General features: G+C 45.1%; 1 protein-coding gene across 3 annotated transcripts in view; it reads left to right on the forward strand.

Annotated features, from left to right (window-relative positions):
* arvcfb (ARVCF delta catenin family member b) overlaps window positions 1-15,596 on the forward strand; it is a 166,433-nt gene that overhangs the window by 31,200 nt on the left and 119,637 nt on the right. For all 3 annotated transcript variants that reach the window (XM_056272893.1, XM_056272903.1, XM_056272910.1), the window contains exon 2: window positions 14,560-14,718. In XM_056272893.1, coding sequence (XP_056128868.1) covers window positions 14,560-14,718 — 159 coding nt within the window. The remainder of the gene's footprint in view (window positions 1-14,559; window positions 14,719-15,596) is intronic.

The raw sequence follows: 15,596 nt of genomic DNA on the forward strand, positions 1-15,596 counted from the left end.
ACTGCAAGTCTCTGGTACCACTTAACACAAAAAGCCCTGGCGGGAATCTGCAGAGCTCAAGCCAAGGGAGTTTGGTTATTTGTGTAGGAACTACTCGTAGGAATGCTCCGGTCGACTGTCATTATCGCTCTCCTGCAGTCACGGAGTGAACACTTTTACATGTCGCCTGAATCACTCAGCCTGTCGACCTTGCATGCCATGTGTATGGGCTTTCAGGATTGTTGGCGGATTAGTGTGTTTGGCTGTCAGCTCGCAGCCTTGCAAGCAAGATGGGTCTCATGAGTCGATCACATTGCAAGACACATCAGGCCTCTCTCTGCCTGAGAGCAGTTTTACTCACCATTAAGCTAATTGCTCGAACCAATCAGAAAAATTAGTCATATGTAGAGGCCACATGCAAGTGTTTGTCAGCACTGGTATGAAAATTGGAAATTGCTTCGAATTGTCATATGTTTGACTTATTTACTTGGTGAAGACACGAGTCAGACATGATCAGCATATAAGCTTCTGCTTCTTCCCTTGTTGCAAATGTTATTCAATGCATGAAAGAAATATATGACATTTGTATGTGACGTAAACTTCATCCACAGCAATTTGGTGGCATGCTGGCCCAGTGGTTAACGCTGTTGCCTCACCGCAAGAAGGTCCTGGGTTCGAACCCCAGGCCGTCCCAGGTCCTTTCTGTGTGGAGTTTGCATGTTCTCCTCGTGTCTGCATGGGTTTCCTCCAGGCAATCCGGTTTCCCCCACCATCAAGAAGACAGGCATGTTAGGGTTAATACTCCTGTCTGTGCCCCTGACCAAGGCAATGGAAATAAGAACTGGAGTTGGTCCCTGGGTGCTGCAGCTGCCCACTGCTCCTAGCTACATAGCTAGGATGGGTTAAATGCAGAGAATACGTTTCATTTGTGTGTATGTACAAAATGACTAATATTCTATTCTATTCTATTTGAAACAATCTATTGCTGCAGATGAGTGCATGTTCCACTAATTATTACTGAATATCTCCACAGTATAGATAGAATGTATAGACATCTCTGTTTTTCACACCAAGCTGCATGATTGTGATGTCCCGCTTAAGAGGAAATTTAACTGGCAACCACCCAGTGCAGATTAGCTTGGTCCTTCATGAAAGCAAACAATGGAGACCAACACCGAGTTTTCCCATGCCATTTTCCTTACTGCCAACAGAGCTAGATTATAAACCAGACATCAGCCAGATCCCATTAGAATGGGAGAGAAAACATATCTGACGAAAACATTCAGTGCAGATATATCTACATTTATTTATTTATTTGTGTGTGTGTGTGTGTGTGTGTGTGTGTGTGTGTGTGTGTGTGTGTGTGTGTGTGTGTGTGTGTGTGTGTGTGTGTGTGTGTGTGAATTCTATTCATTTGTTGTGGACTGGAGTCCATCACAGCAGGCAATGGGCGACGGGCAGGAAGACATCCAGGACAGGTTGCCAGTCCATTGCAGGAAACATACAGACATATTCTTAATTAAATTCACACCTATGGGCAGTTTAGAGACTTTCTTCACCTAATCTACACGTCTTTGGACTGAGTAAACAGGAGTACACGGGAAAAAAAATATGGATGCAAAAACAAAGACAGAATTTGGGAACTATACACAGAAGGCAGGACCCGCTTACTGTGAGGCAACAGTGCTAAATATTATGCCAACATGCTGCCCTTTTAATGAATGTATGCTCTTCAAAGCTCTTACAACAGAGACATGAAACCAAGTAAAAGTGCCTTACAAAGAAAAAGACGGTAACAGAAAAAAAGCAAATTGAATAGATAAACATTCTATAAAATGACAATGGAGACAGATTCAAACACATTCTCATTATTGAATGGAAAAGGCTGGTGCTACTGGAATTACATCGATTTAACAAGAATCCATTGTACTCTTTAAAACTTCACTTTATATACATATGGAAATGCTCCACCCAACAGTGAAGGACTGGATTTTGTACAGACCTGGTGTGTGCACACTTGCACACATGCACACACACACACACACACACACACACACACACACACACACACACACACACACACACACACACACATACACACACACACACACACACACACACACACACACACACACACACACACACACACACACACACACTAACTCATGCTCACTCATCCAAAGACACACACACACACACCCAGTACCCAGCTCTTCTGAGAGAGAGCAGAGCAGCACAGAGAAGAGCTTCTGTAACATCACATTTCTTTTCATTTGACAGAAGGGGAATAATAAATAAAATAACTGGGCCATAGCTCAAGGCTCCTGATAGATTTATCCAGCTGCACAATGGCTCCTTCATGAGACACACATACATCCAGCCTCCCTTTGTCTCATGACCCATTGAAGGTTAGCAGTAAATCTATAGGGAATTTCTCTGACAGCACGCCCTCACCGCCTGTCCTCTGCCTGTTCTTGGTCTGATGCCAAACAATGACAAGTCTGTGTGGTCCAGTACTTTACTTTGTCTGCGGCAAGGGCCCGTAAAGGTATCCCATGCACAGACTTAACCACGGCTGAGAGAGTGCATGTTTGAAAGGCTGGCCCCCATTATCTTGATGAAGTGCACTGTATCTTTGCGGTGTTGTCTGTGTATGTGACCTAAGAAATATAGCGCTGTTTTGATGACATCCTGCCCTCCTTCCTTTAATGGATCCTCCTTCTCGGAGAGAGGGACATTATTAAGCATCTCAGAGAGGTTGCTGGTCAGCCTCTTATGCAACGTTCACACGAACAAGGATGAATTTGACAATACCCCCCCCCCCCTCTGTTTTGGCCCTCTATCGTTTTCAACCACCCAAAATGTATGTTTTCCCAGGCACTCTCCAAAGTGGATTAATCTGAAAGTGCGTATCTCACGTCGGAAATGCTGGCGTATGATTTTCATGTGATCCGTGTAAAGCTGCCAGCGTAAGTGGCCTGCTCATGCCCGGTAGCAGACAGAAAGCATTTTTCTACTGTGTTGGCGTTTCAACATGGAATGGCGAACATTTCAAAAATGACCTGGAAGTGCTGGTGTGGACAGGAAACTTTTGACCTGTTTTCAAATTTCTCCAACCGGTAATGAATGGGGTGTTATTAGTACACTATTGTAACTGCTCCAGGCTCTGCTTCCCCCAAGAGCTCCATTCTTAATGTGTATGGATTCCAATGAAACTGGATACCCTGCAGCAGCACATCCACAAACTGGGTGGGGGTGGGGGGCAGTGAGGAGGGGACAATAAGTATGGTGCTTTCAGCACTGCAGGAAGTGGAACATATGTCCCCGGAGCTTCACAAGGCCTCACATGAACTGAGCTCTAAACAAAGCCTCGGTCATGGCCCTTTCCCCCACCCCCCCTCCCCTGCCCTTTGCTGCCACTTTGCTACCACCACCACCATTACAGACACCACCACTAACACTACCAGCACACCTCCAACAGGTGATGAGCTAGGTGACATTGTACAGAACTGTCACTTTGGGTCCAAAGTTATCTAGTCTCAGACCCTACTCTGGTTAAATCCACTAAATCCATTCAAGCCGAGTGACAAATTCCTGATGTGGAACCAGAACTCATGAGTATGGTGTTGTCGGTTTGTGGAAGTGAGCAATGGAGAAGTCTTCCATCAAAACATCATCAAAAATGTTGATGTTTGTTGACTTTGCAGTTATTACGAATGCAAAAGGAATAAGCATAATCTATATAGTGGTACCATAAAACAGCATCGTGCTTTAGATCAGGAAGAATTAACTGGGCCCATTAGAGCTAGCGACGCTGTACGCCTTTGCTAACTCCCTACAGATGAATGACCATAGTTTAAAAAAAAGACTTTCACTTTAGTTAGTTGGCGGGGACCAAGGTTATGGTTCGAAACTAAGTGTTTAAGACATATTCTTTGCATGCGTCTCAAACAGAGCACGATCAAATTTTTCATCATAGTTTTCCATACTGAAATTCAACCGTTTCGAATGTTGCTAGGGGGATGTTGAAACCTGTAACCAAAGGGGCTTGCAGGGGAAAGGGCGAGATGAGTCCAACCAGTCTTGGTCGGCACTAGAGCACTATACGCGTTACTCACCCTCCGTTAGGCCAGACTAAAAGTTGTGCCATGAACGCAGACCTTTCCACCCACCACCTGTCAACCACGGTCTGCTACTGCAGATCTGTCTCTCCAGCGGTGAATTCCTCTTTCCTCTGTGGGCCGCACCTGCTGTCCAAACAAACAAGCCCAGAGTGCTGACTGACCGCTCCCATCCACACGGTTCCCGTTGTTTTTGCTTGTTTTCACGGGATCTAAGTGCCTTTATTTCTATCTGCTTTTGTTTTTTTCTCTTCCTCTCATTCCTTCTTTCTGTTTTCTGAAAATCTGCACAGGGGCACAGGATTTATCCTCCTGCTGAGACTCTGACAGTGTGAAAATCATGTGAGCACCCAGTTTGAGAGAAAGTCTGAACTGCGTATACGCTCACAACCTGGCTCCACGAAGCATAAGGAATGCGTGTGTGTGTGTGTGTGTGTGTGTGTGTGTGTGTGTGTGTGTGTGTGTGTGTGTGTGTGTGTTGTGTGTGTATAATCACGTGAATGTGTAATTGATGGCATATGCAAGAAATTATCGTAGGTTTCAAAACAACCCCAGGTCAATTTGAATCAGAATATTAGCTTTTCCAGGGATTTGGGTGGTATCGAATGTTACTGTGGGCTGAGTTGTGATTTCCCTCTGTGAGTAGCTAAGTCGGGTTGTGGTGGGAAAACATGCCTATTTTGCCCTGTCAGAAAGCAGTAGTCTCGACTTGTGTCCTTTGAATGGACACTTTTCAAGGCTTATTTTTTTCGGGGGGGGGGGATTCTGTCTTCAAAGCTCGGATCATGTCAACCAGTCTAGCCAACCAAGTTTTTTCCCTGTTTCTAGGTGCAGATACAAAAGAACAAAAGGATGCATCGATGGGGGGAAATGGGGGGCTTCTGGGAAAAGTTAAGCAAAGCGGGGTAGGAGTGGGAGTGACGCAGGCCTGTGAAACCAGCAGGCCATGCGTGAAATAGATGAGAGAAAGGGAGAGAAGCCTAGATTTGGCCCAGGATCAGTCGCCGGAGTAGGGGAGATTAAAATCCCATCGTGCCCAGCTGCATTGGCAGGACTTTGGCCATCTCTCTCCCCTGCAACTTTGTCTTTTTGTTTTTTATGTTTGGATCCTGGTTGTGTGAGTGTGATGGCGTTTTGTCGCACATCCCACTGAGCACTACATCCAATTTCAAGGTGGCGATATTGTATTAGCTCCCATCAAGCTCAGAATATATCTGGCCAATTGCAGCCCACTTTAGAACAAATCTGTTTAATAAATCATTACATTATTATGCATTGCTCAAACTTTTAACTAGGATGCACAACACAAGTCCGTATATTGTGCTAAACCACATTTAACTGCCTTTGCTTTAGTAGTAGGTATTTAGCTCTCCAACTAGGAGATTTAGACATCTACAAGACTTTCACTTTTCCGCCAAATTTAACGTGATTTTAGCTTAGACGATGCATACCATTTAGACATTTTTCAGACATTTAATCAATGTAAAGTTGCTTTGATGGATGTTTATTGACACTACAGGGTTAGAAAAGCTTACAGCCTGCTTAGAGTCACCCAGACAGATGTCTGGTCACTAAAGAGAGGCAGTATAATGCCACAAACAAACCACACAACTGTCTGCTTGCATGCACACATTCACGCACTAACACAAGTCCCACTTTGTCCCATTCCAGTGAATTGGGACCCCTGCTCTGGGGGACCAAAGCCCCGCTTTGAGGGCCAGGGGTCTGCCTGCTCCCTCTTACCCTAAGAGAGCCTGCTGTGTTGGGCTGCCGCCACTCATTGTGAGCCTCTCCAGTTCCCCTTCCTCCTGGTGACTTCTGCTCTTCTTCTGAGTCATCGCACAACCATACTGCATATCAGCTGGACAGTCAGATAGCATTGTGACCATTCTCAACTGCAATCTATCTATCTATCTATCTATCTATCTATCTATCTATCTATCTAGCTATCTAGCTATCTATCTAGCTATCTATCTAGCTATCTATTTCAAAGGACACTGTAGTTTATGTTATCATGCACTCTTTCTGTTTCTTGCTCTCTCATGCTCCTTATTTAACTTCATCATGTGACTTTGTGGTGGAGGGCTGCCGACAGGGCAGCCTGTAGAACAGTAGGGCCTGCCGGGAAATTGGACAACCCCAGGTTAGCCAGACAGTCTTTGCAAGAAGATTAATTGTGTAAGAGCCGTGTAATGATTGCTGGCAAGTCTCCTGAGCCAAATCCGGTTACTCACTGCACAAGGACAGGGCTGAGACAGAGTGTGTGTCCTTGAGCATGTGTGTGTTTGCGTGTTTGTATATGTATATGTACATATATGTATGTGTATGTGAAAGGTCCTCTTGAGTCTAAGTTACTCTGATCACATAAGCTAGAGCAGGGGTCTCAAACTCAAATTACCTGGGGGCCACTTGACTGGTGGTCTTACGGAGGAGGGCCGGTGCAATAGGGGTGAAGAAAAAAAACTGTTCTACTATATAACCTTCACATCATTTTTTATTATTATTTCATATTTTTTCAGAGTTTTCACATGAATAGGTAACTATGTACAATGTAGCCTGGCCTAGGCTTACATATTTAGCCTACTTCTTGCCAGAAACCTGGCACTTCTGCTGACACAGGTGAGGCACATTTGCTTTCAGAGACAGGGCAGTGGACACCCTGAGGACAGCCTGGAGATGTTCATTGGTCAGTCTGGACCTATGCTTTGTTTTATTGAAGTTCTTAGTTTAGAACAGTTTCTCGCACAGATAAGTGCTGCCGAAAAGACACATGACCTGCCCAAACAGTTTGAACAACGGTGGGAATGTTTTGGGAAGCTCAATGAGAAACTGTCCAAGCATCTCCTGCTTTCCTTGTGCCTCTGAACTTTGCCTTGAGCTCAGTGTTGCACTGCAGGTCTGTGAGCTCCATTTGAAATGTGCTTGGAGCACTGTCCACGTCAAAAGAGAAGGGGTCTGCAAATAACTGGAAAGTGGTGCTGTTGAGTCATTGACGGGGCACCCTCAGTGATGATTCCAGTCAATTTATCCCAGGGTAGACCAGCACCCTCAATTGCATTGCACAGCACCTGAAATATATCTTTGGTTATAGTCTTTCCCTGCATCGGATATAAAGTTAGCAGTTCTTCTGTTAACTCAAAACGGTCATTGATACCCCTTACAGATATAGCGAGCTGAGCACTGTCATTTGCATCTCTGCTTTCATCAAGTGCCAAAGAATAGTGTGTGAAATCGTTTGCTTCATAGTGCACAACTGTCTGTAAATGTCGCCTGACAACTCACTGATGCGTTCTGCCATTGTATTTGGGCTGAGACTGACCTTTCAGAATAAAGATGCCGTCTCTTGGCAAGCGATATTCACTACCTGCAGCATGCGGTCTCTCAGAAACTGTCCCGCCGTAAATGGCTTGCCAGCCTGCGCTATTGCCTCGCTTACCACATAGCTAGCGTGACAGCTGCATCACAGTCTGAAAAAAGTTCTGCTGACAGGACAGATTTTTTTTCTGAAAATGTATTGCCTTTCTCTCCCTCTCCTTGCCTTTGAACCGATCATACTCCTCTGCAAGTTTAGTAGTGTAATGTCGCTTCAGATTGAAATCCTTCAGGATGGCAACTTGTTCCTTGTAAATTAGAGAGATCATGGATGCATTAAATTCAGTGAAGAAGTCGTCACATGTCCATTTCTCTTGGAACTGTCGGTGCTCCTGGTCAACTTTTCTTTTGGCTTTTGAAAGTGACTTTTTTACAAAACATCTGCAAGCAGTGATAACAATTTACGTTAGCAAGCTCACGTGAGCTATTTTGCAGTGGGTTAGCCTACTGGGTTTATTACTATTTATTAGAAACACAGGAAGGTTTAACGAAAAAAAAACCCAAAACAAAACACTAAAGTAGTATGCAAAATGGATACACAGTCTAGATCGCTTAATAAATCTAAAACATAGCGCGGGCCGCACAAAACTGCCTCGGGCCAGTAGTTTGAGACCCCTGAGCTAGAGAGTAGGACATCACCTTGCAGAAGTTGGATGGCTTCTGTCATTCGATTGCTGCAATTTAACTTTCAGCTTACTTCATGCAAGAGAAATATAATTTCTGCTAATGCATAAAAAAGTATCAGAGAATTCCCCACGTGTTGAGTGACCTTTATCGTGGCATATGTGTCTCATGTCTGTCAAACAACATAGACAGAGAGCAGGAAACCCAGTTCTCACCCGCCTGTCTTCTCCAGCTTTCTTTTTCTTCTTCCACATCCCTTTTTTCAGACTTTCTTTTAAATCCGTCTTTCCATCTCAAGACAAGGAAGAGCATTATGTTGAAGACACTGATGAACGCCGGTGGATCGGCGGCGGATAGCAGGCGGCTGGTCATTGACACTGCTGTATCACTTCATCTCCTGCCTTTATCCTCCTGCCTCCCTTCTCTTATCACACTCATCCATTACAACCCAGATTAGTCCCTCTTAAGAACCTGTATGTCCCCGCATGATCCATGATAATGAAATATACTCCCCATCAGATTGCTCAAGGGTTCTTGTCAAGGGTACGGGTTTTTAAACATTGATTAGATGTGGGGGTGTTCCAGAGGAGTATGTTCTGCCTTTCTCTCTCCTCATTAATTCTGTGCCTGCTGCAGAAACAGGCATGTAAGTTCAAGTGTCTTACAACACAGCAGAGCTGTCACTTTAACAGAAAAAAAATCCTCGTTTGATATTTGGGACAGATATGTCGGCAGGTTTGAAATTTGTATGTCAAAAATGTCTTAAATTTCAAGGCGAAATGTAAAAAGGCCTGTCCAGTGGACAGTAATGAGTTGTCTGACATGATGTATGGAGACGTGGGTGGCGGGGCATAAACAGATGTTAATCTTTCAAAAGAATTCATGAGCAATATGTGCGAAAATATGAACATAAATATTGTGCTACATTTATAAAAACACTTGGCAGAGCGTATGCTTCTAAATAATACTTCATAATAATGATACACCTCACTCCTAAAATTAGTCTGCATTTAACCTCACTGGATGATCGGGTTCATTCTTGTAACTTTATTTCCACTTCCTGGCTAAAATTAGTGTTTAAGCTTTCGTAGCCTTGCCACAAAATTCCAGTGTTTATATAGTAGATAGATGGATAGATAGATAGATAGATAAATAGATAGATTTTTATTTATTTATGTACTTCCACCATTATGTACTTGTAATGCTGCCATTGAATTTTTTTTTTCTTAATTTCACCCCCTTTTTCTCCACAATTTTATCCAACCAATTACCCCCTCTGCCGATCCAGGGAGGGCTGCAGACTACCATATGCCTCCTCCAATACACGTGGAGTCGCCAGTCGCTTCTTTTCACCTGACAGTGAGGAGTTTCACCAGGGGGACGTAGCGTGTGGGAGGATCACGCTATTCCCCCCCAGTTCCCCCTCCCACCAAACAGGTGCCCTGACTGACCAGAGGAGGTGCTAATGCAGCAACCAGGACACATACCCACATTCGGCTTCCCGCCTGCAGACATGGTCAATTGTGTCTGTAGGGACGCCCGACCAAGCCATTTCGAACCGGTGATCCCTGTGTTGGTAGACAACGGAATAGCCCACTATGCTACCCGGACACCCGCCACTGATTTTTGAAAAAAACACTTAAATGCAAATTTAAATTTAATTTAGATATTCAAATTTAAAGTGACAGTCCAACACACACACACACACACACACACACTCGCCTGTCCCCAGCAGCTCCACAGCTCTCCGTGTAATAGTCTTCCCTCTGCAGGGAGCGATTAGAAAGGTGACAGGACTGAATCCACCAGACCAGCCCTCTGCCCCAGACTGAGAGTCTGATCCAACCACGTCAGGGTGAGAAAAAGGGCAGGCTGGGCAGATTCCCGAGCCTGCTTCGGAGCCAAATCCCCGTCTATAGCCTTAGCCTCTCCCTGCCCCTAAAGTGATATAACCAGCAAAGCTCTTGAAAGCTCCTTTCTCTCTTGAGAGGTGAAAAAAGGAGGGTCCGACTTTTTGGAAAGCTTTTTAAGATAGCCATTGCTGACAGCGACCATGATTTTAATTGGGGATTCATTTCCTGGAGCAAAACCATTTCTTGTCGTCCCATTCCTTTTCCCGGGCTTATAAAAATGAAGGTATGGTATTCTCACATGTAAACTCGAATGTTAAATTACATGTTAAACTTATGATACGATGCCTGGTTCACGAGAGCATTTACTGTTGTTGTGCCCTCTTGTTTTTGGATTTCAGAGTTTTATCCTTTTCAGTTATTATCTCTCTCACTCTCTCGCTCTTTGCTGGTCCGGGGATTTTCGATTTAGGTCCCAACATCCATTTGTCTAACCTCGAGGCTACCACTGCTCAATCTGCCACATTCGTGTGCTGAGCTTTGCTCCTCCTCCTCCCTGACACTACGCACTCTCCATACCCTTCTGACACTTAATCATTCATCTCTCAAAGGTCACCTGTAATTGAGTGCATTCCACTTCTCCCTCTCTTGACCAGCACACATACTTTGCCAGCCTCCTTTCTCTGTCTCCTCAACTCAGATCAGCTTCTCTTTTTATCCCACAACCAGCAGACAGCTAAGATAGCCTGTGGCCAGACGTCTTTTAATCATTTATTTAAGACCCCTAATGTCAAGTGAAGGGAGCGAGAGACACTGCATTACACTTGGATCAAGAAGCCAGTTTGTCAGTGGATCTTGGAGGGCCTCACTCTCTCTCTCTCTCTCTCCCTCAGTCTGCCCACTACTTTTCCAGGCGATGTGTGTTACGTGGAAGATGGGGCAGTTTTTATTACCTGTTCCTGTTATGATGGACTATCTTCTAGATTCAGCCAATGAGCCTTCTAAAGAAAAGAGTCCGGAGCTGTTATCGCTGGCTGCAGTGCCAGAGACACTTGAATTAATGCATCCAGAGTTTACAGCACAGCGGACCAGAAGTAATGGAATATTCATACAGATTTGAGCTTTATCAAAACTCAATACATCTTACAGTGTCTTGCAAATTCACATTATATCATGGCTGTTGACTTGCTTGCTTGCCCATTGAGACACACACACACACACACACACACACACACACACACACACACACACACACAAACACGTACATAAATCACACTCACGGTTACACACATTCACACACATGCAGGTGCACAGTTATGGGAGAAACTCCACAGGCACATCCATACATTGGACATATGTTCAGCACAGAGCATCATTACTTACCATTTGAAAACAAGAATGGATATTGATTGTAGGGCACTGATAAAATATCAGCCAATACCGATTCCCACTATGAAAAACTTCCCCACAGAACTTTGTCATTCAGCTTTTAAGGTCAGTTGTGAAAGGTTTTCCCGAGTTCAGCAATGCGCGCAAACATGCCATAGGTTGCATTCAATGTCATTAGCCTCAATAATGGGACTTGTACAGCTCTCTTCATGCCGAATGACCAAAGTCAGTTTGGTTCAAAGTGGTAATTGACTTCGAGCAGTGGTGGATAGATTGGCTGCAAATTGTGAAAGCTTTCTTTGACTTTGGTCGCTCAAAGAAAACGTGTGTGTGTGTGTGTGTGTGCGTGTGCGTGTGTGTGTGTGTGTGTGTGTGTGTGTGTGTGTGTGTGTGTGCGTGCGCGCGCGCGCGTGCGTGCGTGTGTGCGTGTGTGTGTGCGTGGAGAAATGGGAGCCCTGACCTTTTGCTGCAACCGGGTAAGGGGACGGGAGGACCGATGCGGGATTGAGGAAAAAGGTCCACGAGACACTTCTGATTTTTGACTGATCAGCAAGACGTCTTGAGATTAACGAGGGCCGCGTGAGGCTTTGAAGCCAAGCAGAGCAAGCCAATCAATGGAGAGCTCCTCGCTCGTTAGTGCCTTCAAAGACGTGCAGAAAACAACGGCTGTTTGTGGCTCTCTGCTGTCTGGCCGCGAAGCATCACAGTTGAAAGGCGAGGCATGCTACTGAGCTACTCACGCTCTTTCTTCTTCTGTCGGTCTTCATTATTTGATGAAACTTATGTTTCTTTTCATCCCACTCCCTCTCCCCTATCTGTTGCCTTTTCTTCAACTCACCGGGGCTCGCTGGAAGAAAATACCGGTTTGCTTGGTTGATATTGGTAATTTGTTTTTTCTTCAGGAAGCTGCAAATAGTCCACAGTGAAATTAGCAATTAAACCTTCTTTTTTTTTTCCAATCTCAAAATAGATGTAGTTTAGGAATAGAAATGCTGACTGGGCCTATGAAATGAGCTCAAACAAGGTGACCGAACAGTGTTGAAGGAAGGTGTTGAAGAAAGCTCACCGTGAAAATTACACATCAAGCGACCTGAAAAGAAGCGGTTAGCATACTGTCCCTCAGGTGAAGCACTTCTCTCTGGAATACCAATCCACCGATCCTCACCAACTCCTTCATTTTTCAATTTTACCCTCTTTTCCACATTTAGCCCTCTCCTCTAACTCCTCTCTACTCCTTTTTCTCCTTCTCCTCTGTTCCTCCAGATCTCCTCTCCTCTTTGGTTTCTTTTGGCTATCAGTAGTTGTTCCCCCCCCCCTTCCCCTTTCTCCATCACGAGAGTTGTTGTTTTGCCATGCTGAGGTACAGTAGCATGCCACGGCAGGGTGTTGTTCCTCCGGCCAGTGACCTCATATCATCCTCAAGCCGGAAAATGCACAGGAAGCACATTTTTTCTCCCTGTACACACACACACACACACACACACACACACACACACACACACACACACACACACACTGGGTCAGGTGGGGCCGGAGGAGGGCTGCCTTAAATGCTGACGTTCATCCATACCCCATGGACACTGTCTGTTTTAACTCTATGGCCTCCCTGTGAAATATGAATCAAATATAGTCCTTCAGGCTTTTGCTAGCCTAGAAAGAAGCTGTAACTCAATTTGAAATCTCCAGGAGCATGCAGAGTATAGAGTTGCAAGCTACGCTACATTGCAGTGTTGGGATTCAGTATGAAGTCCTAATCATTGACTGCCAAGACCGAAATCAGAACTGAAAGCAATAACTGGTTTGCCTCTTGTATACACCGTTTGTAAATGTTTGTGTGCATGCGTGTGTGTGTGTGTGTGTGTGTGTGTGTCTGTGTGTGTGTGTCTGTGTGTGTGTGTGTATACACAAGACATTGTGTGCTTGCATGTGAAGCGCTATTTTAAACCTGACCCACATCTTTAATAATACAGTGTTTGGATATGCTGCTACTGTGTGCGTATCAGCAGCTAGGGCAATGGTTCTCAATAGGGGGGCTTGAGCCCAAAAGGGGCCCCCAGGGAGCTGCCAGAGGGACCTTTAGATGAAGGGAAATTATTGAAGCTTCAATCAGAAAACTTCGGAGCCATAAGTAATTATTCGGCTCCACGAACAACACAAAGTAAGCAATTAATATTATATGGAAGATAATAGCTATTTTACTTTCTGTAGATGCTGCGCTCTTGTATGTTTGCTATGACTGGGAAAAAGGGAATAAAGAAAGATTTTTGCTTTTATAAATATTTTAGGCTCACTACAATGTCAGACGTTTTTAAATCACTGATGCATTTATGGGGTTAAATGGAATAAGCTTGACTAACTGCACCAGAGTGTGTACAAAGGGAGTTGCAATGATTACAGACAAGTAATCATGTCTTGTGGGTGGGGGGTATTTCCTTGGATTCGGGGGGGGGGGTGATGAGGGGTATCAAGGTTGAGAACCAATGGGCAAGGGTATATAACACCCTACAAGGGTTACAGGTTCCCTTTCCTGTGTAGCTCAGTTGCCAGAGCATGGCTGTACTAGGATTTTGCTTTTTTTGACAAAAAACAAATCTGTTCAGCGTTTTGCAGCCTCTACATTGGCTTTGTGCACTATTTATGTCCTGTACCTGTATATATTGTCAAAAATATCAATTGTTGAGCATCCAGGTGGCGTGGCGGTCTATTCTGTTGCCTGCCAACACTGGGATTATTAGTTCAAATCCCTGTGTTACCTCCAGCTAAGTCGGGCGTCCCTGTGGACACAATTGGCTGTGTCTGCAGGTGGGAAGCCGGATGTGGGTATGTGTCCTGGTCGCTGCACTAGCGCCTCCTCTGGTCGGTCAGGATGCCTGTTCGGGGAGGAGGGGGTACTGGGGGGAATAGCGTGACCCTCCCACACGCTACATCCCCCTGGTGAAACTCCTCAATGTCAGGTGAAAAGAAGCGGCTGGCGACTCCACATGGATCAGAGGAGACATGTGGTAGTCTGCAGCCCTCCCTGGATCAGCAGAGGGGCTGGAGCAGTGACCAGGACGGCTTGGAGAGTGGGGTAATTGGCTGGATACAATTGGGGAGAAAAAGGGGGGCAGGGCAATAAAAATAAATAAATTATATATATACATTGTTAACAACTATACACAAAAGCACAATTAGCATATAAACTCTAATCCTCTAACCATAACCCGTCTCCTGTCCTTATCCAGGAGCAGAGCCCCAGTAACGCCACATCCCTGGCCATGATGCAGGAGCCCCAGGAGGTGGTGGAGGAGACGGTCACCATAGAGGAGGACCCCGGCACTCCCACTTCCCATGTCTCGGTGGTCACCTCTGATGATGGCACAACGCGGCGTACCGAAACCAAGGTAGGTGGACGCACACGAGTTGAGCTACATGTGGAGCAACTCAGTTGCAGAGCTTCACCCGTACGTCCTGTTAGATGTGTCGCGAAACTGTGATTATACTCACCAAGGAACATCCAAACCGCATGTATTCAGCTTGCATATGAAACAAATCTGAGTCGACCCCGAGCAACTGCACCGTTATAACACTAGGGTACGCACTACCTTGTACTTGAAAAAGCCCGGACAGTCCCTTTTGGTTTGTTTTCACATTTCTTTGAATTATGGCTGTGGATTAGTGCATCCAAATTGCATGATACGTCTCCTCTCAGGCCCCCCTACACTTAAGAACTCTAAATCCTGTTATCCTGCAGCCCAGAGTGGCGTCTGCTCCCCCTTATGATGCAGGTTGATTTATTTATTCGTGTATCGTCATATAATAAGGCTTTTCCCTTGGCACTTCCTTCCCTTTGCGCTTCTAAAGAGTCGTTCTACTGATTCGCCCTTTACTTGTGTTTTGTTGTTTCCATGAAAGGATTTGTCCACTAACGTGAAGGTGAGTGGACTTCATTTTATACCGGTCTCACTTTGGCTTGGTGCCACCATTTTGTGTGAGCTCATACACAGCGGTATTGTGCTCCAGAGTCTCCAGCATTTCATGCAGGATTACAATGGCGGTACTTTCAGCTAGAGTCGGTACTGTCCGAGTGTTTGTCTTCATCGCACCACTCGCCGCTTCTGCCATTTGTATTAGTTCTATTCTGTTCTGTTTTGTTTTTATTTCATGTGCACCCCTCCACCACCACACACACAACATACACACACACACAGTCGACCTATAGTACTCAGTAGATCTGGGCTGTGGTGTTAGCCCACAGCATGCTGTGTGGCCCAATCCTCAC

This window comes from Lampris incognitus, chromosome 1 (assembly GCF_029633865.1).
Source record: "Lampris incognitus isolate fLamInc1 chromosome 1, fLamInc1.hap2, whole genome shotgun sequence".
In the NCBI taxonomy this organism is placed as follows: Eukaryota; Metazoa; Chordata; class Actinopteri; order Lampriformes; family Lampridae; genus Lampris; species Lampris incognitus.